At 41.7% G+C, this 25926-nt stretch overlaps 1 protein-coding gene and 1 non-coding gene across 2 annotated transcripts; one reads left to right on the forward strand and one right to left on the reverse strand.

The window, feature by feature from the left end:
• Window positions 1-1122: 1122 nt before the first annotated feature.
• Window positions 1123-18963, reverse strand: LOC129687537 (uncharacterized). The gene is made up of 4 exons (XM_055622002.1): window positions 18827-18963; window positions 18649-18772; window positions 18293-18571; window positions 1123-1248 (listed from the first exon to the last, which is right to left on the reverse strand). Exons 1-4 carry the CDS (start codon window positions 18961-18963, stop codon window positions 1123-1125), a joined length of 666 nt encoding a protein of 221 aa, XP_055477977.1.
• Window positions 9365-9483, forward strand: LOC129691415 (5S ribosomal RNA). The gene has a single exon (XR_008722460.1). It is a non-coding gene; the product is annotated as a 5S ribosomal RNA (ribosomal RNA).
• Window positions 18964-25926: the final 6963 nt, after the last annotated feature.

Raw genomic sequence — 25926 nt, forward strand, 5'->3', positions numbered from 1 at the left:
GATTAGGAGGTATGGTCTTCTTGGAAGAGGGTATCACTGAGAGTGAGCTGAGGTTTTAAAAACCCACCTAATTCCCAGTTAGCTCACACTTGTGACTCAAGATATAAGCTCAAGTGCTTTTCTAGCACCCTCTGTAACTGTAAGCCCAATTAAAAAACTTTCTTTTATAAGTTGCCTCAGTCATGAACTTTTATCCCAGCAACAGGAAAAGCAAATAATACACAGGGTTTTGCTGAGTAGTCCTGTCAGCCTGGTATTTAATATGTAACTGAAGTTGACCTCAAACTTATAGCACTTATCTCAGCTTCCTGAACACTGAAGCTAAAAATATGCTTCACCATACCTAACATTTTTTGGTTCTAATTTTTGGTTCAAATTTCTTATCTTTATGAAATATTCCCAACAAAAAGAGCCAAATTTGTCTCAATATACAGAATGAATAACATAATTTTAACATTTCTTAATGACAAAGTCTTAATTATGCAATGATCATTATATACTAATACAACAAGACAGTAAGAAATTGAAATGTGTATTTGACCATATTAACACATCCCACTGCATCTGAAGATTAAATATTTACATTTCATTCTTTTTAACAAATCTTATTTCTTTTCACACTGCCTACTTCTAAAGTTGACATATAGTAATTTTTATCCAATAATTACCAAGCTCAGTATATCAAAAGTACAAAGGGATAGGTGAAGGCTTAAAGATGACTCTAGACCTTCTGAAGAATTAAAGCACATGAGCTTTTGAAAGATAGCTACTTACCTGCTCATAAAAAAATTTTACTTGGGCTGGAGAGATAGCTCAGCGGTTAAGAGCACTGTCTGCTCTTCCAAAGGACCCAGGTTCAATTCCCAGCACCCACATGGCAGCTCACAATTGTCTGTAACCCCAATTCCAAGGGATCTGACACCTTCACAGTAATGCACATAAAATAAAATTAAATAAATTTTTTAAAATTTTGCTTTACTTATTTTTAATTTTATAAATACTATGACTTTAAAACTCCAAAGACCGACAGATGAATAAATCCAAGGTTCATGAAGTATATCACACTAACCAATCATGTTAAGGACAAAGAATACCAATATACACTAAGTATTACCAAATACTCTAACCAAACACAATTATTACTAGTAATATTTGAATAACTCGCCTGATTTCTTTTAGTCCTTCCCTCTGGATAACTTGTAGAATTTCTTTATGACTCATGGGTGTATTGGGATATTTTTCTAAGACCTGAGAAACAAGGAAATAACAATAAATTAATTCTTATTTTAAGTTCTCACTCTTATAGTTGTCTATTATTAAAACTATGTCAATAATGAGATCTAAAACATAAATATCTAGAGACTTCAGATCTTTTCTCTCAATCACAGTCAAATTCTAAAGTACAAATGTATCAAAAAGGCTAAAATAACACCTGAATTACTCATATTAATGAATATGACACTGTTTACTTTTAGTCTCCATTCCTGTATCACATCCCTATCTGTGGCCTACCAATTGTACACATTTTAAGATTATCTATTTTAACAGCATGTGATGGCACAAACCTTTAATCCCAGGACTCGGGAGGCAGAGACCAGTGGATCCCTGAATTCAAGGCTAGCCTGGTCTACAGAGTGAGCTACACAGAGAAATCCTGTCTCAAAAGGAAAAAAAAAAAGACTGAGCCAGGCACAGTGGCACATGCCTGTAATCCCAGCACTTGGGAGGAAGAGGCTGGTGGATCTCTGTGAGTTTGAGGCCAGCCTGGTCTACAGAGTGAGTTCCAGGACAGCCAGGGCTACACAGAGAAACCCTGTCTAGGGGTGTGTGTGTTGTGGGGAGGAGATCATCTGTACTTATAGTTATTTCTATCAAAAACTACTATTGCAGGAACATAAAATAAAATAAATGAACATACATCTGTAACTATTAAAATTGTATCTGTGCAACACTTACCTCTCTTTTTTATTTATTTATGTATATGAGAGCTTTAGTTGCATGTACATGTGCATGACAGAACAGAGCATCAGATTCCATTACAGATGGTTGTGAGCCACCATGTGGTTGCTGGGAATTGAACTCAGGACCTCTGGAAGAGCGGCCAGTGCTCTTAACTGCTGAGCCATCTCCCCAGGCCTCACTTACCTCTCTCTGCTTTCAGACTGCAAATAAAAGAAGACCTCACACCTCTCTTTATGTGTTCTCTACCATAATCAACTGTTAAATTAAATCCATGCTTCTTTAAAAAAAAAAAATCTATATCAGTGTTTTGGATACAATAAAGATAGTTAAGTGTAGTTTGTTCTGTCTTCCCTATTAAACGTAAAAGTCTGGGCAGAATGGATGAAACAGTTATTTGAGGACTTCAAAGATGAAAACCACAATTAGAAAAAACACTATATAGTCAGAAGTGGGTTTCCTGGTTTTGTTTTCTCTATAACCTCCTGGCTCAGACTCAACAGCGACCTGAAACCAAAGAACATACTGACAGAGACAGAAAGTGTTCCGAGAAGAATCTTGTCATTTTTGTCTGAAGTAAAGGGAGCCCTTCCTAATTAATGTCACAGAAGAAGGGAATTCTCCCAAGTTGTTTTTAGGCTTTGTGGTATGTTCCCTTCCTGTCCCTCTCTTTCTACACCTACCCAGGCAACATGGCAGTAGCTGTAGACCAGTGTCACACTTTGAAACTAGCCACTAGCTGATAGAAATGTAAAACAGATGCAGATAGCTGCAAAAGTTCTAAAACTTAAGACCTTTTGAATTTTAGTACATAGAAGATTGGTGCTAGAACTGATGCCACACATGGTGGCACATTCCTTTAATCCTGGCAGTGGAGGTAGAGGTGACAGATCTCAGTTAGTTCCAGGCTACATAGTAGACTCTGTCTCAAAAACAAATTTCCCCATAGGATTTAAACAAGCATTTGATAGTTTGTTTTTATTTGGTTTGAGGACAAATTCTGCAGCCCAGGCCCATAACTCCCTACATAGCTAAGAACACACTTGAATTTCTGACCCTCCTGTTGCCACCTCCCCAGTGCTAGGACTTGGGTTACAGACTAATAACTCAGGTTATCAGGCTTGGTGCCAAGTGCCATTACCTGAAGATCCATCCCACTGTCCCAGGTCCTGTTCTTTCTTCTCTCTTTTTTTTTAAATTTTTTATTTTGGGGGGTTTAACAAGGTTTCTCTATGTAGTCCTCACTGTCCTGGAGCCAGATAGACAGGCTAGCCTCAAATTCAGAGATCTACTTACCTCTGCCTCCCAGAATGCTAGGATTAAAGGAGTGTGACACCACTTCTTGAGTTCAATCTGCAAGACCCACGTGGGCAAGGAGAAAAGTGGCTCTTGCAAGATGTTTTCTGAGCTATGTGCACATGCACTCACAAATAAATAGTAATAACAAAAAAGGACAATTTCTCCTTTCGATAACTTAATTTCTGTTTATATTTAATTATCTTAATTCCCCTAAAAATATACAGAAGAATGAGAAAAATATGCATACACTAGAGAAATCTAGAGAAGAAAAAAAATCTCAAAATATTTCTGAGCAAAAATAGTACATTAAACTATTACATTTTTAAAAATTAAAGCAAGTAAAGGAAAAAAAGGAAAACTCTTGAATGTGGGAGAGATCCCAAGGTAGGCATATTATATTCTTTTACCACAAGTTTAATGAAAACTGTTACCTTACTCTAGCCACAGGAGGGCAGTGTTTGTCTCACAAAAAAAAAAAAAAAATTTCTACTGAAACTGTTTAAACAAAACACTTTTTTTTTTTTTCACTTTTCCTGAAACAGGTTTTTCTGGGTAGCCCTGGCTGTCCTGGAACTCACTCTGTAGACCAGGCTGGCCTCAAACTCAGAGATCCACCTGCCTCTGCCTCCTGAGTGTGGGATCAAAGGTGTGCGCCACCACCACCTGGCTTACATACTATTCTTATGACAATCTGATTAAACAGAAAAAAAGTTAAAAATCAACAGTATAAAGGAATCAAGGGCAACAGACAAGGTTCTTAAAGCACTTACTAATACTACTCCTTAACCAGAAGTAGCAGTGCAGGCTTTAGATCGTACTCAAAAGGCAGAGGCAGGCACTGGATCTCTGGAAGTTACAGGCCAGCCTGGTCTACACAGCAAGTGCCAAGTAGGCCAGGGCCACACAATAAAACCCTGTCTCAAACAAAACAAAACAAAGCAAAATGCAGTATTTAAATTACCATAATTATTATACCAAATTATTATTACATAACCAAATTATTATACACTCATTCCAGAAGTGCAAAGATGAAGAGTCTAAATTTTGAATAACCTACATTATTTCATTTTACATTTAAATGTTAGTAACATACAACTTTAATCCCAGCACTTAGAGGAGTGGGATCTCTTTGAGTTCAAGGCCAGCCTGGTCTACAAAGTGAGTTCCAGACAGCCAGGTCTGTTACACAAAGGAACTCTACCTTGAAAAACAAAACCAAAAAGTATTTATTAGCCCAAAAGCCTTTAAATAGTGTTAACTAATACTCCTGTGGCCATTGAGATCACACAGGACACACACAAAGTGAGACAGGTTAGAGAGTCTGTGCTACACAAGAAACCAAAAAAGCAGTGAAGAAAAACTATCAAACAGACTAACAGCTGGCTAGTGAAACTGGAAGAAAAACAAGAACATTTTTATGCCCTCAGAAAGTCAAATTTCAGTCAGGTGTGGTGGTCCATGCCTTTAATCCCAGCTCCCAGGAAGCAGAGGCAATCGGATCTGTGTTCAAGGCCAACCTGGTCTACAATCCAGGAAAGTGAGTTCTATACAGAGAAACCCTATCTTGAACAAGCCACACCCTTCCTGGATCTAGGGAACTATGCTAGATTTCACCCCCAAAACGTAAGTAGCACTAATTCCTCCAAAGTAGCCAGTATTATTTCTTCAAGGTCAGTGACTATATTACATAGGCATGATGTCACAAGCAAAACAAGGTTATGCTACATTACCTTGAGTGGGAAGATTAAAAGGTTTTCTTCTTGACTGTCCTTTCTGTGTTTCCTATTATGTACAAGTTTTACTTTAACCTAGAACTTTCTGCTTTATGTAAGCAAATATTCCCTTTGATGAATTCCACCTTTTTTAAGTCTATTTTCCAAAGGACATATGAAGTACAGTATTTGCAAATACGACATAAAAGTGATAAAGCTGGTATTATGTGAAGTAAGATGCACGAATTAAAAACATAGTCTAAAAATAGCCAGGAGGAAAACTGAAAAATATTGCCATACACAAAATTGCCTAAGAAAAAATCAACGAGAAATACTTATTAAAATACTTGATCCCAGCACTCAGGAGGCAGAGGCAGGCAGATCTCTATGAGTTAGAGTCCAGCCTGGTCTAGAAAGTGTATCTAGGGCAGCCAGCATCACAAAGAGAAACAGTGTCTAGAAAAACTAAAGCATTGGGAAAAAAAAAATGGACTCAGGATTGCATGTTGGGGTAGAAGAGTCTTGAGTTCCAGGCCAGCCCGCAGTATTTGGCAAAGAGTATTTCAAAAACAAGCAACACACCCCTAATATTTAGAAGAAAACTAATAAAAGGAAGAAGTGTTAATAAATCAAACACAATTAGAAACACAAAATAATTTCGTAAGAAACACTTCGATGTTTATAGTGTAAATTTTTCTAACTATGTATGGTAATATTTAATCATAACTGAACATCAAAGCTCCTATATCTTCTAAATAAATTTTTTTTTTAATTTGCACTATTAGCCTGACAAAGTGTCTATGGCAAAAGCTGTGATTTCATGCACTGCCAGTAGTTACAACTGGTGAAAGCCTTAACTACAGCAATGTATCCAAGAAGCACATCAACAGCTGCATAGTAGCTCAGCAGTGAAGGCACTGGCAGCGCTGTAATACTTGTTTTTAAAACTATTTGGGGTGTTTAGGCCTCAACCTCCCTTGCAACTTCCCAATCCTAGTAGGAGGGAGAAGATTAGTGGGGAGAGAGGGCCGCCTTACTTCTCCTGGCTGTTTAGGGTCAAAGGGTTCGTTTAGGGCTATACCAATCTCCCTTAACAAAAAACAGACAGCAGTCTCCTTCAAGACGCTGTGCCCCGATGTCTGTCTGTCTGCTCCTATATCTCCAAATTGCTACATGCCACATGCCATACTCTCCCAGCTCCTATATTTATAACCTCATCGTCCTAGCGAATGCCCCTCTCCACACCACAAGCACGTGGAAGGCCATTACCAGCCGGCAAAAGCCACGCCCCGCTCAAAACAATTAAAAGGTGTGGACAAACGATGGCCCAGCTAAAATCCCACACTTGGGATTAAAACAAAAACATATTTACATAACTGTTTACAAAGAAACCAAAACGTCCATTACACAGCTCCTTCATTCAATTCCCAACACACACATGGTGATTTACTACTTCTAACTCTAGAAATTTAATGCCAACATCCTCAGGTACCAGGATGGTGCACACACTTACATAAGAAAAAGAACTCATATGCACAATATAAATATATCTAAAAAAATTTTTAAAGAAGAAAATTATAAGTAGATGCAATTCAAATCATTCCCAGAGAGTAAGGCTAAATTCCAATGCTAGGTTAGATACAAACAGCATTTTGTTGTTGTTGTTTTGAGATAAGGTCTTCTCTATGTAATCTGGTTGTCCTGGAGCTCGCTGTGTACACTACCAACCTTCAAATTTTTTATTTTTATTTTATGTGCATTGGTGTTCTGCCTGCACACATGTCTGTGTGAGAGTGACAGAGCTCCTAGGACTGCAGTTTCAGACAGTTGTGAGCTGCCATGTGGGTGCTAGGAATTGAACCTGGGTCCTCCAAGAGCAGCCAGTGCTCTAAACCACCAAGCCATCTCTCCAGTTCCCAACCTTCAAATTTGTATCCAGCAAAAATATCTAACCAGGTATGGTAGCACATGTCTAGAATCCCAGCACTGAAGAGATTGAGGCAAGAAAAGCCAGTTTGGGTTAGACCGTATCCAAAACATCCTTCCAGAATGAAGGTAAAATTAAGTTATTCTCTGGGACTGAGTAAATGCCTCAGTACAAGAAGCACAAACTGCTCCTGCACTTCTTGTGGAAATGAAGAACCAAGTTCATTTTCCAGTACCCGTGTCAGACAGCTCACAATTGCCCATAACTCTAGCTCCAGGAAGAAACAATGTCTCTGACCTCACACATGCAAGAAGTGGTGGTACACGCCTTTTATCCTAGCACTTAGGCAGAGGCAGATGGACCTCTACAGACTGGTCCACAGAACAAGTTCCAGGAAAGCTAGAAGTACACAGAGAAACCCTATCTTGAAAAACCAATGAATAATAAATGAAGGAAGGAAGTTATTATTTTTTTTCCTTGGGTTCGGGGGGGTGGGGTGGGGGAGGAATCAAGACAGGGTTTCTTTGTGTAGCCCTAGCTGTCCTGGAACTCACTCTGCAGACCAGGCTGGCCTCAATCTGCCTGCCTCTGTCTCCCTAGCGCTCGGATTAAAGTCATGCGCTGCCACCACCACCTAGCAATAGTTATTATATGGAATATGCAAAAAGGAAGAACAGAGCAAATGTGTAACTATTATCCTTATTTTGTACTACCTCCAACAACTGGCCATTGACTGGTATATGGGAACTTGGATTTGAAGAGAAATGTTCCTGTATAAACCATGTGGTTTATATGAACATCTGCTTTCCTTCTGCAAGTTGGGAATCAAGCTAAATGCTAACCTGTTCTCAATAAAAACTTTTTGTTTCTTGACATTTTTCTCCCTATCATAATTCATTCCTGGAGGAACTAAGTACAGTGCGATATTACTCAGAAAACTCTTGAAACCTTTCAAATTTCACCTCTAGCATCTTTCCCATTTGCTCACTTCATTTTAATTTTTTGTGTGTACATACACACTCATATTTGTGTGCCTGTGGGTGGAGGTCAGAGGTCAACCTCAAATATATTTCCCCTTAGCAGCCTCCACCTTCCTTTTTGAGACACTCTCTGACTTGGGCCTGGGGTTCACCAGTTAGGTTGGGCTAGCTGTGTGAAGGTCCAAACTCAGGTCCTTTTACCTGAGTAGAAAGCACTTGACCAACTGAAACATCTTCACAGATTTATTTTGTTTTGCTTTGTTTTTGAAACAAAGTCTCTCCTAGCCTAAAGTGCCTTAAACTTGAAATCCTGCTTCCATATCCCCCAAGTATTGAGATTATAAACCCATGTACCACGTCTTGCTTCTACCATACTCAAATTTTAACTGAATTTTTTGCCATAAAAAATGACAATATTAGTATGACTAAAAGCTGAGCCCCATGTGTTTTACAGACTCACCAAACCTGGAGGTAGCTATCAGGATCTCTCCCACAAAAAAGCATTAAGAGTCTTGTTGCTAAGAGACAATGCTCAAAAAGAATGGCTGAAAGTTTTCAAGACAGAAAAGTACTATCAGAAACAATCTGAACAACAAATAATGAAAACACAAGCCAGGCACAGTGACCCACTCCAGCATTTAAAAGGCAGAGGCAGGAGGATCACAAGTTCAAAGTCATCCTTGACTGCATAGCGAATTCCAGGCCAATATGGGCTACGTGAGAGCCTGCCTCCATAAACAAACAAACAAATAAATGAGTGGATGAATAAATAAGTGAATGAATAAATAAATGTACGTGCATACATACATGCAGATATATATGTAGATATTTATTTATATGTGTATATATGTATATATATATGTATGTGTGTATATGTGTGTGTGTGTATATATATATATATATATATAGAGAGAGAGAGAGAGAGAGAGGCATACACAGTGGCGTATGCCTGTAATCCCAGCACTCAGGGAAGCAGACAGATCTCTGCCTGGTCTACAAAGTGAGTCCAAGACAGCCAGGGCTACAAGAGAAACCCTTCTCGAAAAACGAAACAAAAAATTATGAAAATAACATAAGGAATGGAGGGGCAGAAGAGATGTCTCAGAGGTTAAGAGCACTGGCAGCTCTTCCAGAAGACTCTGGTTCAATGCCCAGCACCCACACGGCAGCTCACAACTGTCTGTAACTCCAGTTACAGGGAGTTCAATGCCCTCTTTGACCTCCAAGGGCACCAGACATGCACAGTGTATACAAGCATATATAAAGGCAAAACATACACATAAAATAAAATAATAAATTTTAAAAATAATAAAGAGCAAATATATGGTAAGCAGCATAATATAATAGGCTATTCTCATGTACTTTATGCTGGTAAGTAAAATAGTGATTCTAAACATACTCATAAGCAGAAGTAGGTATATACTGTTTTCTCTAGAGTAATGGGGAGGACAACAAACACAGTGAAACAACTTAAGAAGAAAGTGTGCGTCTATGGCCATACCACCCTGAACGCGCCCCATCTCGTCTGATCTCGGAAGCTAAGCAGAGTCAGGCCTGGTTAGTACTTGGATGGGAGACCGCCTGGGAATTCCGGGTGCTGTAGGCTAAAAAAAAAAAAAAGGAAGAAAGAAAGTGTGGGACCGGAGAGATGGCTCAGTGGTTAAGAGCACTGTCTGCTCTTCCAAAGGACCTGGGTTCAATTCACAGGGCCACCAAACTGTTAACAAAGAAAGTAAAAGGGTAACTAGCTGGGAAGAGGAAGGTGATCATCAGGAATAAAAGGGACAAGATAATGAAGGATAAAAATGATAAAAATTGAGGACTGGGGAGATGGCTCAGTGATCCTTTGACTGCTCTTCCAAAGGACCTGGGTTCAATTCCCAGCACCTGCATGGAGGCTCACAACTGTCTATAATTCCAAGATCTGATACCCTCACACAGACATACAGGTAGGCAAAACACCAATGCACATAAAAACAAACCAAAAAATTTTAATAAATTATTTTTAAATGACAAAAATTCATTATGTACATGTATGAAAATACTGTAATGAAACCCATTATATGTATAGTTACTATGCATAAATAAAAGCCAGGCATGGTGGCATACAACTATAAACCCAGCACTCAAGGCCAACCTGAACTACTTCATAATTGCCAAGCCAGAATGGCTATCTTGAATGACTCTACCTCACCAAACAAACAAAACCAAATAATAGTAATAAAGAAATGGAACAATTTCATTGCATGAAAGAGCTTCACTAAGCCTCCTCATGCTTCAGGAGACCATAAGAACTTGAGACCTTGTTGTGTAATACACATAGATAGAACTATAAGGTAAAAACAATGTGTAGGCCACAGAAAGAAACAGCCAATCACACTGGACTTTCTAGACTTCTATAATAAATCTTACATGTGACCCAACCGACCTAAAACATTATTACCTCCTGCATAAAAAGTAACAGTTCCTGGAATAAAAACATATATCAGATCAATTTCTTCAACACTCTACCTTTTCAGCCTTTTTCTTTAAATATATTTCACACTACTAAAAGGTAAAGTAGCAATATCTGACTTTTTTTTTAGCCAGCCGTGGTGGCGTATGCCTGTAATCCCAGCACTCAGGGAGGCATAGAGGGTGGACCTCTGTGAGTTCAAGGCCAGCCTGGTCCACAAAACAAGTCTAGGACAGCCAAGACTACACAGAGAAACCCTGTCTTGAAAAAACAAAAAATAAAATGAACCAAAAAAGCATTTTTTTTGTCTTTCTTCTCAACGTGTGCCTTGTTTGCAACAATCTTACATATATTACTCACCTTTAAGCCTTTTACCCCTCATCTTTTAAGATTTTTACTTTATTTTTATGTGTAGGTGTGCAAGCATTATGTGTATGTTATACATATGTGCATGCAGATGTCTCAGGGAGTTGGATCCCCCTGTAACTCAACTTACATGTGCTGGGAATTAAATCTGGATCCTCCACGATAGCATTTCATGTTCTTAGCCATTGAGCCATCTCTCCAACTCTTTCCCATCATTTTTAAACACTGAGGTCTAATTGACCTTGTTCCTTGAAAACTCTCAAATTTTATTAATTTAACCCTACACAGCTTCAACAACGTATTTATTCTTATTCATAACTATAGATTTTATTATCAAATTTAGGTTAAGGTCACATACGTTTACTGTTCACACTGTATATATAATAATATACAGTTATCACACAATTTCTTTGTGTCAGCATTCCAAGCAGATTAACTGGTCCTCTTAAAATCAGACCAAGGGGCCTTTAATCCCAGTACTTGGGAGGCAGAGGCAGGCGAATCTCTGAGTTTGAGGCCGGTCTGGTCTACAGAGTGAGTTCCAGGTCAGTCAGGGCTACACAGAGAATCCCTGTCTTGAAGAACCAAATTGGACCAAGCTGTGAAAACCAAAGTGCACTTGAGAGTATGAACTCTTCTGAGCCTTGTGGTCCTCATTCCACAGTCACGGTCTAGTCTCTGTTAACACTTAGCTAATCCTCAACTCCTAAAGGCTGCCTCTCATTCCTTGCAACCTGTCCTCTTTCATGCACAGTTCACAACATGGCCATTTTGCTTCTTCTGTTGTTTGTTTTTTGAGACAAGGTCTCACAATATAGCCCCGTCTGGCCAAAAACCTACTATATAACCCATGTTGTTGGCCCCAAACTCCTGGCATACCTGCCTCATCCTGTCTAGTTTTAATACCATACCCACCAGGGTAAAAATTATTTCTCTATTTTACCAGTCTCTTTTTACATAAAGATACAAAATACATACAATAAAGAAAACTTCATAGCATATTAATGTATTTCATTTGAGTCAGGTTGGTGGTTCATACTCACTCTTGGATTGGAGACCAACCTGGAATACACAATAAAACCCGGTTGCAAAGACCTTATCTCAAAACAAAAACAAACAAAAAAAAAAAATTAAGAGAGGGAAGGAAAAACACTAATACCATCCAAGGAACAATTTACTTGAAATTGAGTATCACTAAACCAGCTATTGAATAATTCAAACATCAATGAGTTAAGACTCCAGATGGAGGCTTGGGGATGTGGCTCAGCTGGTACACTGCTTGCCTGGCATGCACAAAGCCTGGATTTCATTCTCAGCACTGCATGTATCCCAGCACTATATAAACCTGTCACTGTGGCACCCACCTGAAATCCCAGCACTCAGGGGGATCAAGAGTTCAAGGTTATCCTCATATAGCAAGTTTCAGGGCAGTGTAGTCTACATGAGATCCTTTCTCAAAATCACTTAATCCCCCTGCCCTTACACACACCTCCTCCCCAGACTCAAGCCCAGACTGGCCTCAAACTCATTATGAAGCAGAGAATAACTTTGAACCCTTGATTCTCCTATCTTAAACCCTTTGATTACAAGGCACAAACGTCTATATATTCTGGTATGTATTGAAATGCTGGGGACAGAACCAATTCATTCATGTTAGGCAAGCACTCTTCAGTCTGAGCTATATCCCAGACCACAATTTATAATCTCTTAATGGAAAAAAAAATTTCATAAGACCCCCAAAACTTACAGAGAAGAAAAGGTAAAGACTGATCAACTTTATCACATTAACATTAAATATATATGTACAGGGGGGGTTGATAGATGGCTCAGCAGTTAAGAGTACTTGCAGAGGAACCAAGTTCAGTTCCCAACACCCAAAGTCACAGGTTCACAACCACCTGTAACTCCAAAACATGGGGTCAAATGCCCTCGTCTGGCCTCTGTGGACATCTGCACACACAATATACACTAATAGACACACACAAATACACACACACACACACACACGAATAGTAAATCTTAATAAATAAATATATATATATATATATATATATTGAGGTGCACACTTTAGCACATGCACAGGACAGAGGCCAGAAAGATGGGTAAGTGCAGACAAATGCCTTGCCAAATAAGCCTGATAGCCTGAGTTTGAGCTACAGAACCCACGAGGAAAGAACCAACTCATAAAAGTTGTCCTCTGGAAAAAAAAAGAAAAAAAAAAAAGTTGTCCTCTGACCTTCATATGCAAGTCACAACATACACACACCAAACACAAATTAAAAAAAAAAACATTTGTACTGGAAGGAAAAAAATCTCTATGAACCCATTTAAAAGACAAAATAGAGAAACAGATCTGTACCATAACAAAGGGCTAATCACCATTATATATAAAACACTTAGAAATTGACTTGAAGGAAATTCCAACACTGGGAAGGTAAATGTCTTAAAAAGAGACAGACAGACCGACAGGCCAAATAAACAGGAAATGGGGGCTGAAGAGATTAAGATCGGTGGTTAAAAATGTTTTGTTCTTCCAGGACCCAAGTTCAGTTCCCAGCACCCATGTCAGAGCAAGGCAACTCACAACTGCTCTAATTCCAGCTCCAGGGTATCCAGCACCCTCTTCTAGACTCTGCAGGTACCTGCACACTCACTTGAAATTGAGTATCAATTGAGTATCAATCTGTTGCATACACACAGAGAGACAGACACATACATATAAATAAAACTTAAAAATTAAAAGACCAGGAAATAAGGTAGAAAAATAAAAAAAGACAAAGGATAGGATCTGAATAGCCAAGTTTACTAGCAAAAAATACAAGTAGCCAGGAATGTTGGTGTACATCTGCAACCCCAGCTACTCAGTACACTGATGGACAGCCAGCCTGGCTACACAGTAAGTTCAAGTCAAGCGTGGGCAACTTAGTGAGACTGTCTCAAAAATTAAAATGGGGGGGGGGACGTTGGGGACAGGACGTTATAAATGCACATGGATGTAGCACTTGCTTAGCAAACATAAGGTCCTCATCCAATCCCCAACAGCAATAGTCAATACACCTGGGAAATTACTTTAGCTCTATATTGTCCACAAGAGCCAGGGGTGGTGGTGCAAGCCTTTAATGCCAGCAATTGGAAGGCAGAGGCAGGTTAATCTTTGTGAGTTTGAGGCCAGCCTGGTCTATAAACTGAGTCCAGGACAACCAGGGCTCTGTTACACAGAGAAACCCTGTCTTGAAAAACTTTAGAGGTGAGGAGGAAGAGCTGTATTGTCCAATAATAGCCACTAGCCATATACCGCTCTTTACAAGTAATTAAGATTAAATAAATTGCATATCTTAATCACACTAGCCATTTCTGGTGCTCAATGGCCATGTGGTGTATATTTTCAACACATAACAACACAGATAGCATCATATTCTGACATAAGTATCTCCCTGAAAGGTTCAAGTGTCGAAAGATTTGTTCCTAATGAGACAGGGGGATTCAGGAAAGTGAATGGATCATGGAGCTAAGACTTAAAGGATGAAGTCATTGACGGATCTGCAGTCTGATAGCTTTATTGTAAGGTAGCAGAAATATTAAAGAAGTAGGACCTGGTTGTAAGAATATGTGCTAGGCAGTCTTCGGTGGCCCACATGCCTTTAATCCCAGCACCAAAGAGGCAGCGGAAAGTGGATCTCTGAGGAGGCCAGCTTGGTCTACAAGGCAAGTTTCAGGACAGCCAGAGCTACTCAGAGAAAGCCTGTCTCAAAAGAAAAACAAAACAACAAAAAAGGAAGTCTTTAGAGAGAGGGCACAGACACCTGTCCCCATTTGTTTCTTTGCGCCTGCGCACTGGCTTCTAGCACTTACAGTCTTCCCTAGCCTTGCCACCATGAAACACTGTCTCAAAACAGGGGAAGAGGCACCGATTTATTTATTGACATGAAAAGACATCCATGATATTCATAAAGAAAGCAAATTATAGAACTTTATGTAATATACCTCCACCTGCTTGTTTATTTAGCAAAATGTCAATCATAACTATCTTAAGTAGAATTTTTAAAAATTATTTTATTGTATTTTATATGTAGGAGGGTTTTGCTTGCATGTATGCGTGCATGTTTATCTCCTGTGTGGCCAGTACCCAAGGTCAGCAGAGGACATCAAATCCCCTGGAACTGAAATGGTTGTGTAAGCCACCTCTCGGGTGGTAGGAACTGAACCTGGGTCCTCTGCAAGAGAAACAAATTTGAGATTATTTTCTCAATTTTTCATAATCCAAGAGATAACAGCAGTAGGTCCTTTTATAGCATACAGTATTTTCTTAACTTTTTTTTTTTTTTTTTGAAAGAGGGCCTGGCTCCTAGTGCAAACTGGTCTTGGTATCAAGATATTCCTGACTCTGCCCACAAGACATTGGCTTAGAACCCTGCCCCAGCACAGCTCTCTAGAAATTTCTAACTTAAATATCCAAAATTGATACCCCCACCCAAGGTTTCTCTGCGTAGCCAGGGCCATCCTGAAATTCACTGTGTAGACCAGGCTGGCCTTGACCTCAGAGATATGCCTGCCTCTGCCTCCCCTATTTTATTTTCTCTTTTGCTTTCAACAAGGAAGGAAGTATGTGGGCTTTCAGGACAGAAATATAAAGACAGGACAGAAAAGTGGGAAGATGGTTCAGTGTTGATAAAGTACTTACAGAACAAGCTCTAACGCCCAAAGTTCAGTTCTCAGAAGACGGAAAAAATTCAGGGTGTGGGGGTTACAAAGATTAGCACTCTTCCAGAAGAACACAGCTCAGCTCACAAGCATGTTTACCTGCAATTCCAGGGGACCAGATGCCCTCTTCTGACCTCGGGTATGTAGGTGGTACAAAGACACACATGCTGACAGAATACCCACACACATAACACAGCCTTTTAAAATGCTACGCCCAGGTGTACATGGAGGCCCCATCTCATAGCACCAGCGCTTGGAAAGCGGAGACGAGGGCGAGCTGGCCAGCTACATGTGCAGACCATCTGGCAAGTTTCCGAGACCTTGCCTCAGTAACTAAAATGGAGAGCAACTGAAAAAGCACCCGATGTCATCCTCTAGCTCCAAATACACATCCAGATAGACACATAGACATACCTTCTTACAAAATGAAACAGAAAACAATTTTTTTTTTTTTAATGAGGGAAAAAGGCTTTGGTGAAATAGCTGTGTAAAGATGCCTTTGTGTGTAAGTACTCTTAACCACTGAGCCATCTCCCCAACCTACTTTCTTGTAATTATTTTTCACATAAATAGCTGGAACACAAAATGAGCAAATGTTCTAATTTATTATTGCAAGAAACCAAACAGGTGCAAAATTATTCTTCCTATATATCACAATCTCCTAATCACTGAACTACTCAACCTAGAAAGATCCTAATTCACACGGTACTGCAGAGACTGAATCAGGCATGGTAGTATATGTCTATGATCCCAGCTCTCTGGTTTAAGGCCAGCCTGGACTATACAACAGGCTCAAAGAGTCCATCTCAAAAAACAAAGGTATAGAGACTGTTGAGATGCCTGTAATCTTACCACTTTGAATGTTAAGGCCTGCCTGGACTATAAAGTGAAACCTGGTCTCAAAGATATAAAGCCTAAGAAATAAGTAAATAAATACATCACAGACACTTAAAATTAATTCACATAATTTGGGGGTTTGTATACTTAACTAAAATGACATCTTCTCTTTTATTAACAGGAAGCAGTACTGGGTAGAAAGTAAACTTCTGCAGAAGAAAAACTCACCACCACCAAAAGAATTATTTCTAGAGTTGTCTTTTAGAGGAAACTATCAGTCTAGTCACAAAGACAGACTCTAAGTGGACTGTAGGTTTGACTCAAGTGGTAAAGCATCTGCCTAGAACTCACGCTGCCCTCAGTTCTATCCCATACAACTGGAAACAGTGGTGCTTCCCAGCACTCAAAGGGCAAAGGCAGGAGGGTTGCTACAAATTTTAGGCACTCATTTAGGTGAGATGCTATCCTCAAAATAAATAAATGGATATGGGGAAAACGTTCAACAAACAAATGTACATGACTTATAAAAACAAAATACAGAATGAATAAACAATATAATTCAGATTTGGAGCAACAAGACTAGACAATAGACGTGTGAATTGATGGGGTTATTTTCTACATACTTTCTAAATTTCCCCATGAAGAACATTACTTTTGATTTTTTTTTTTAATTTCATTTAAAAAAATAAATCAGAACCTGGTAGTGGTGGTGCGCATCTTTAATCCCAGGGCTTGGGAGGCAGAGGCAGAGGGATCTCTGAGTTCAAAGCCAGCCTGGTCTACACAGTGAGTTCGAGGACAGTCAAGGCTACAAAGAGAAACCTGATCTCAGAAAACCAGAAAATAAATTAATAAACAATCCAGGACCAGCAAGATTACTCAGGTGGGTAAAAGTGCTGACTATCAAGCCTGATGATAATCTGAGTTCAATCCTTAGAACCTACACCAACTCCTACAAGTTTCCTATCACCCCTTAGGTGTGCTCCATGTCCACATACACAGCCCACCCCTAATACATACATACAAACATACAAACATACGAACACATACACACAGTCATCCCTTAAGAAGAAAATAAATTTTAAAACCTATAAGGGTTCACTTATTAGGAAACACTACGTTGTCCACTATTACAGAGGTTGAAATGCTACTACTGCTTAACGTTATTTTTGTTATTCATTCAACAATGGAACTTCAATTTCTCCTTAAGGTTCCGTTTCTTCATAAGTAATGCGTTTTAAAACTTTTCAAAACAAGGTTACTCATTCTTAAATGACTTCTAAATTCGTATACCAAAACAAAGGGGGGGGGGCACTTGTCATAATTTCGTCGGTCCACCTTCACTCTGGCTTAAAAAAAAACAAAAAAACATTGAAAGCCGGGTAAACTACACGTCCCACCATGCATTGCTGCCTTATTCAGAGTAGGTCTCTACGGAAACAGAAAAAAAAAAAAAATTCTCCAAGTCCCACCTGTTACTTCGTTTCTAAACACCTCCTGCACTTTCAGCTCCGACGGCAAACACAAAAGCCTCGTGACCTCACGCTGGCTCCCAGAGCCAGCTAAGCCAAGGGGGGCCCCCGAGTCTGGCGGCACGTCTGCCTCGGCGGGAGAACGCCACGGAGCTCCAGCGCTCCCCTCGCCTTTCCGGGGCTGGCCGCACACCCGAGCCTCCTCCTGTCTGCATCCAATCGGGGCTCTCCGCGGCGCACAGGGGAGAAGAACCGGTTACTGGGCAGCCACAACACGCGCTGCCGCCGAGACGAGGGCGGGCAGCGTGGGGGCGACCGCGACAGCAGCCCGACGGGCGGCCGCACAACGCCGAGGGGTCCGGCCGCAGCCCCCCGCGAGACGCGGCGGCCGCGCGGCGGACCCCCCGCGCCGACGCCTCGCGCTCCTCGGGGCTCGCCGGCGCGACCCTAACCGCCGCCCTCCGCGCGCGCTTTCGTGCCCCTCAACCCGGCCGCGGGGCCGAGTGACCTCCCTTTCCCCGCGCCGGGCAGCCGGCGAGAAAACCAACTCCCGCCGGCCTTCCCCTCTGCTCCCTCCTCCTCACCGTCTTGGCGGCCTCCGCCCAGGTCCTGCCCTTCTTCCTCCGGCCCTTTTCCCTCATGTCGGGTCTTGAACTGACGGGGAGGCTTCCGTGCCCCGGCTCCGGCTGCGTTCCCTTGCCTGCTGCGCCCTGCACTGCTTTTCCCGCGGTGCCGGGGAAGGTGGGGAGAAAGGAGAAGTCGGGCCGGAGCAGCGACTCGGCGAGGAGGCGGCCGCGGAGGCGCGCAGCGCGGGGGGGTCTACAGGGCGGCCGGTCCTGCTGCCGTTGCCACTGCTGCCGCCGCTGCCATATTGGGTTCTTACTGTACAGGCAGCCGCTGTGGTCATGTGACCGCTCCCGCGCGGCCGTCACTACTGTACGCAGCCGGCCGCGGGGACGAGCGCGCACTTGCGCGCGCCCCCAGCCTCAGCGCGAGAGCCGGCTGTCGGGGCGGTTCGCCACGCCCCCGGACTTCCGGTCTCCGGCCGCCTCCGGCGCAGGCGCCTGACGGAGGACCGCCCACAGTGTGTGGGTCGGACGGCTGGTGGTCACACCCACCGCGAAGATCTGCCGGCGGAAACGGACTCAGCGTCTTCCGGGGAAGACTGACTGAGCGGTGGCTGGCCGCGTGTGTGCGAGGATCGGCTTCGGGGACTTAAAGAGCCCGAAGCTCGAGTGAGCATGCCAGCTACCATTCCCGTGATCTTCATGTTTTATTTTGTTGTGTGTGGCTCGTGTAGGTAAGGCAGGCCTCAAACTCCGAATCCTTTGTTTCCCTGTTACTAGGAGTTACAGGCGTGCACCACCATGCCTTTAAGTTCATTTTTACAAAGCTTATCTTTTTGAAGACGTGCAACAAGCAGTTCTCATCTATTATTAATCTCAGTTTAATAGATGAAATAGATTAGATTGATTTATCAAATTCGAGTACAGAGCGTGAAAAGACCAAAAACCAGGTTGTTAGCTCGCAAACCTTGCCTCTCAAACTGGAAAGACTTTTTTTAGGCCATTAGAAACCACGTTTGCGTTTTTTACGCGAGCTTGTTGTCATCAAAGAAATGTGTTTTATCTCAGTGAGTTTAACCCATGGCACAGTGCTTTGTATGTATCAGGCAGCAGTTAAATATTTGTTGGATGATTCAGCTATGTCTAGTCAAGAACTGTTCACTATTCATAATGTCAGTAACACCCTCCCGAAAAATTCAGAACAGAGCATTTTACCTTAGATTATCTTTTCTTGTAAACAACGTAGAATGAATGCATAGGGGATAGGGATGTAGCTCAATGCAAAAAAAAAAAAAAAAAATCCCAGCCTTGGAATGGGTACCTGGGATTGAACCTGCATCCTAAAAGAAGCCTTCTACCATTCAGCTGTATTCCCCGCCATTTTGGATTTTTTTTTTTTTTTTTCACTTTGAGACAGAATTTCTCTAAGTTATCCACACTGTTCTTGAATTCATTCTGTAGCTTAGGCAGACTTTGATTTGCTGTTCTTATTGCACAACTTCCAGAGTACCTGGGGTTACAGGCCTTCACCATGAAGGCACATCTATTGTCTAGCATGTCTAAATGGGTTTCAGCGGTTCATAGAACCTCTTTTTATTATTGGCAACATTTTCTCTGTCAAAAGCTGTGTCATGGTGCCCTTGTCATCCAAGCACAAAGATGAGAAGTTGAAGGTTTCCATAAGGTCTGCTACAGAGCAAATTCTAGGCCGGCCTGGCTGTATGAGAACCATCAACAACTTGTGTGTGTGTGTGATCAATGTGGATTTCCTTTCGAAAATTTTGTAGCCCTGGCTGTCTTGGAACTTTGTATGTAGACTAAGACTGGACTTGAACTCACAGAGATCACCTGCCTCTGCCTTCTGAATGTTGGAATTTAAAACGTGTCACCACACCCAGCCTTCAAGTGGACTCTCCCCACCCCACCGAGAAAAAGATTGCTGAGCTTTCCTCGATGTTCACATGTATTTATTTGTACTAGGAATCCAGGACTTCAGCATGTAGGCCAGTGCTCAACCACTGAGCTTATGTCTTTATCCCTCAGTTCAAAACAGGTGTTAGCCAAAAAGAAAAAATGTTAGTAAGTTTGAGAGACCATCAGCTACAGATCACAGGACTCTGGCAATTGATACTGATACATACTTTCAGCAATTCCTTTAATAACTCATAGCACTATACTTAAGGTTCATGGTACACAGCACCTCAGTACAAAGCCTGTATCTTTAGACAGTTCAAGGAGCCCAACTCAAGCTGAAGCAAGAAGATTGCTAAGAGCTTGAGGCCCTACCACAGTCTTGACCAGTTTGCCATCTCAAACTTGCCTAAAGTCAGGGTGCGATCTGGAACAGGCTATAGACTGGTCCTGCTCAAAGTCCATGCCTCTGACCCTGTGTGGAGCAATAGCAGTGGTGTTGTATGACAGAATTTTCCTGGGGAGACACAGAGACATAACATAATCCTCACTCCAGGAAGAGAGCCTGTAACAAACCACAGTAAGGACCGCACCAATGTCCAATTTGATGAACCAATGAGTTTTGTGTTGGGGCTACCAACAAGTGTGGATGAGTGGCTGCTCACAAGGAACAGGGATAACTGACAAAAGGAGCTGTTCACCAGAAAGCCCACCCCAACATGGGTGCCAGCTTGGAAAACTGCATCCCTGGAGCTCTCTTTCTAGCTTGACAGAATCTCTTTCTTTTTCAGTGGTTTCCCTAATCTGTCTTTTTTATTTTTTAAAGATTTCTTATTATTTATACAGTATTTTTGCCTGCACATGTGCCTGCACACCAGAAGAGGGCATCAGATCTCATTATAGATGGTTATGAGCCACAGTGTAGTTGCTGGGAATTCAACTCAGGACCTTTGGAACAGCCAGTGCTCTTAACCTCTGAGCCATCTCTCCAGTCCCCATTATTTTTTGTTTGTTTGTTTGTTGATTTTTTTTTTTCAAGACAGGGTTTCTTTGTGTATCCTTCGTTGTCTTGGACTCACTTTGTAGACCAGGCTGGCCTTGAACTCACAGAAATCCACCTGCCTCTGTGTCTGCCTCCCTGAGTGTTAGTATTACAGACTGTGCGACTGGGCCCATCCCCTAAACAGAGTCTTAACCCCATTTATACTACTAGTAGGCACCTTCAAGAATCTTTCAAGGTTTGTTTTTTGTTGGGTTTTTTTTTTTTGGTTTGGTTTGAGTTGGGGCCAGCAGGGAGAGGGGGTGCTTCCGTTTTTGTTTTTTTTCTTTTTCCTCTTTGGTCATGTGACCTTATCCTGAGCTTCCTTTTCCCTCCTGAAGCAAATGTTTCAATTTGGAGGGAATATTGCAATTGGAAGAAATATACTCTATAGCAAGTGGCTGTTTAGGGCAAAACTAGATGGTCTTGGCCAGAATTCCATCTGAGTGTATTACAACTTCACCTTTTCAAAGCTGAATTTTCTCTGCTAGGGCATGTGACTGGGTTGGGGTGGGGAGTGAGAGTGGAAGAGGGGTTTCTGGTTAAAAGAACACATAAAAGTATCTGGCACATCAATGAATGTGAACTATTGTATTTTTTTATACCTTATTGTCAAATAGGGCAAAATCCCTACTCTTTTTCCCTTCTGTTGCTTTTACCTCTTCACTCCTAAGTGCAACAAGATTTAGCTTCTGAAGGGCTGTGACCAGCAGGAGCTTAGAGCAAAGAAGACAGATGGTCTGTTGAAATACAACCTTGACGCAACAGGAAGCTGAGGCAGGAGGATGGTTAACTTCTAGATAGCCTGGGCTACATAACAAGTTTTAGAGTCATTCTCAACTATGGATTAAATGCTGACACTGAAAGGGAACAGGGACATGTCTGCATGTTCGTTATTACATTTGCAGCACCATGTAAAGAAATGGTTTGGCTTTAGTTACATCCTTTATTCCATTTTTATTTGTTCTGTGTGTGTGTGTGTGTGTGTGTGTATGTGCGTGCATGCAACAGCACCAGCGGTGGTCAGAGGACATCTTTAAGGGGGTAGCTCTTTTGTCATGTGGGTCCCAGAGATCAAACTCAAGTCATCAGCAACAAGCGCCTTCACCTGCTGAGCTGTCCCGCTGGAAACAGATGCTTTTTTTTTTTTTTTTTGTCTGCTCTCATTGTTGCTATTGTTGATTTTGATTGTGCAGACAAGGTCTCACTACCACACATGTTTTTTTTATTGATTGCCTATATATAAGGATGAACTAGTCTGAGGAGCATGCTAAGGAACTGGAGCAATGACTTCAAACAGACTGGCTTGCAGGTGGCTAAATGCTGTGGGCCAAGAGGAAACAGGAAGGAAGGCAGAGGAACTGGAGGCCAGCCAGAGGTATCTGGGAACAGGCCAGCTGTGTGACTCCTTAGTTAGCATGGCCTTTGTCTAGCCAGATGTCCTCAGCATCTCACAGCCCACCACCCCTGAGGAATCTGACTGTTCACTCTCAAGTTTTCTTAAATGCTCTTCATAATCACAATACTCAGAGGCCAGATACATTTCTCAAGTTTATTTATTTATGCTGTTTATGTTAATTTGTTGGAGGGCCCTGCTCATTCTAGGTAAATGCTCTAAACTGAGCTATATTTCCACCCCCAAATAAATACTTAGTATAGATGTTTACATAGAGGGGAGACACAGTCTGGACCTAAATAGTAGACCAGACCTTTAAGACTGTGTTTTTACATGTGTAACCTTGGCTGCCCTGGACTCGATTTATAGACCAGGCTGGCCTCAAACTCAGAGAGCTGCCTGCTTCTGCCTCCCCTAGTGCTGAAATCACAGGCTTGTGTCACCATGACTGGCTGAAATATATTTATTTTTTGATTTACAGGGGGCTGGAGAGATTGCTCAACAGTTAAGAGCACTGTCTGCTCTTCCAGAGGTCCTAAATTCAATTCCCACCAACCACATGATGGCTCATAACCATCTATAGAGGGATCTGATGCCCTCTTCTGGCATGCATGTATACATGCAGATAGAGCACTCATATACATAAATAAATATGAAAGAAAGAAAAAAGAAACATTTCATTTAGCGTATTTTGGTCTTATTCACCCCCAACTTCTTTCCATAATTCCTCCCTGATCCCTGACTACCACCCCCTCCTAACCCCTCCAACTTCATATTTTTTTTTAATTTGAACCCTTTGCCTCCAACATATGCTGTCCAGCATAGGCTGTTCTGGATGTGAGACCATCCACTGGACTGTGGTGACTACCAAAAGCCACACCTATACAGAAATCTGACTCTTCCTTCCTCCAGAAGCTATCAACTCTCCAGAGTTCTTCAGTTAAGCTTAGAGAGTAATTTACTTAGACTTTTCAGGTCCTCAATGTTATCTCTCAAAATATGGACAAATTTATTCAATGAATGTTCATTTTTATGTCAAGCATGATGTTTCATGTTTGTCATCCTTGTACTCAGGGAGGCAGAGGTAGGAAGCTTGCTATGAGTTCTATGCCACCCTGGCCTACACAGTAAGTTTCTGAACAGCATGGACTATAGAACTAGACCTGTCTGCAAACAAACAAAACCACAAAATTTCTTTTCCACAAGACCTGGTAATACATGCCTGAAGTCCTAGTGACTCTGGGCACGGCTTGAGGCCAGCATTTCAAGGCCCTGTCTCAAGAAATAAAACCAAACATGGTGGCACACAACTTTAATTTCAACACTAGGAAGGTTTTATGAGGACTAAAAGTTTAAAAAACAAACTGAGCAGTGGTGGTATGTGCCTTTAATCCCAGCACTCAGGAGGCAGAGGCACGAAGATCTCTAAATTTGAGGCCAGCCTGGTCTACAGAGCAAGTTCCAGGATGGCTAGGACAGAAAGTCACTCAGAATTTTACATTATGTTTAGGCAAAAGACAGAGAAGGCAAGGTCCTAGCCTTGTACAGAGCAAAGTATGGAACATTCCATCTTGACTCTAGCCACGAGAACATTCCAGCAGTTCTCAACCTTTGGGTTGCAACCCATTTGGCAACCCTCTGTTGTCAAAGATATTTATGTTAAAATTCATAACAGTAGCAAAATTATAGTTATGAAGTATTAAAATATGAATTCTAATGAAAAGACTCTGAAGTGTAACAAAAATAACTTTATGGTTGGGGGGTTACCACAACATGAGGAACTGTATCAAAGGGTCTTGGCATTAGGAAGGTTGAGAACCACTGAGCTAGAAGGAAAGAGGCTTGCAAAGGCCCTTCAGAAGAGCAGAGAGTCCTTATGTCCATGGAACAGGAAGAAACTTTAGAAAGGAGTCAGGTGGAAAGGAATCTGGGAAGAGTGGGAAAGAGGGGCAGGCCTGAGGAAGTGGAGAAGGTGGGTTTTGTGGAGGACAGAGAATGTATGAGGTAGTTGTCTTAGAATAGGAGAAAGCATACCAGGAGAGTGTAGTAAGGTTGCTTGGCAGCTTAGAGAGTTGTGTGGTCATGAATTTAAACTAGAACTGGCTGGCATAGCAGCTGTTGTTCCAGAGGGTAAATAAAGCGAATGGAAGCTTTTGGTATAGATACTAAAAAAGTTAACTAGCTATCAAAAGAGGCGGAATATATTGGAATAAGGAAAATTAAGCTAATTTGTTTTCTTTTGCCACAGTTGGTAACCTGGAGGAGAGAGAAATAGTATTCCATGTGGGGCTGCGGGGTGGACCAACGAACACTGGTGCCTGCCACCAGGCCTGGTAAACCGCTCAACTGGATGAGAAGACTGACCCCTGTAAGCTGTCCTCTGATCAGACCATGTGTGGGGGTTTGAATGGTTCAGCCCCTCCCTCATAGACTCACATGTTTGAATGCTTGGCCTACAGGGACTGGCACCATTAGGATATGTGGCCTTGCTGGAACATGTGTGGCCTTGTTGGAGGAAGTGTGTCACTGTATAGATGGGCTTTGAGGTCTCCTAGTACTCAAGCTGTGCTCAGTGTGGAAGAGAGCCTGAGGATGGCAGTCTCCTCCTGGCTACCTTTGGATCAAGATGTAGAATGCTTAGCCCCTCCAGCACCATGTGTGCCTGGATGCTGCCAGGCTTCCTGCAATGATTATAGTGGACTAAACCTCTGAAACTTTAAGTCAGCCCCAATTAAATGTCCTCTGTTAGAGTGGCCGTGGTCATGGTGTCGTTCACAGCAATGGAAACCCTAAGACATTTTGGCACGTGTTCATGTGCACACGTATACACTAAATAAAATGTTTAAAAAATTCCATTCAAAAAATTCTTTAGTAATATGCCATACCTATTAGTCTTTGATTTAAGATTAAAGGTTTCTAGGGCTGGACATGGTGACATAGGCCTTTAACCCCTGCACTCAGGAGGCAGAGGCAAACGGAACTCTGAGTTGGAGGCCAGCCAGTAGAACTCTTGTGCACTACATGGAAGTATCACCTGTTAATAAAAAACTGATGGCCTATTAGCTGAGGCAGGAAATAGGAGTGGGAGTTCCAGGAGAAAGAGAGGAATTCTGGGATAGAGTCAGAGACCCAAGACACTGAGCAAGAAGGAGGACGCATGAGACTGAGGAGAGGTGACCGGCCATGTGGCATACTAAGAATAAACGGGTAAGTTATGAGCTAGTCAGGCAACCAGCTAAAGCTTATGGTCTAGGCATTTAGTCATGAGGTAATAAAGTCTCTGAGTTGTTATTTTGGAAACTGCAC

The sequence above is a fragment of the Psammomys obesus genome, unplaced genomic scaffold (genome assembly GCF_907164565.1).
Source record: "Psammomys obesus unplaced genomic scaffold, mPsaObe1.curated_primary_1811, whole genome shotgun sequence".
In the NCBI taxonomy this organism is placed as follows: domain Eukaryota; kingdom Metazoa; phylum Chordata; class Mammalia; order Rodentia; family Muridae; genus Psammomys; species Psammomys obesus.

Coding starts and splice junctions, on each gene's coding strand:
- LOC129687537 (XM_055622002.1), bottom strand. CDS start 18,963: ATGGTAGCTGGCATGCTCACTCGAGCTTCGGGCTCTTTAAGTCCCCGA. Junction 18,572..18,648: donor TCGTCCCCGCGGCCGGCTGC/GTACAGTAGTGA, acceptor CCAATATGGCAG/CGGCGGCAGCAGTGGCAACG. Junction 1,249..18,292: donor GGGCGGAGGCCGCCAAGACG/GTGAGGAGGAGG, acceptor CTTGTTTCTCAG/GTCTTAGAAAAATATCCCAA.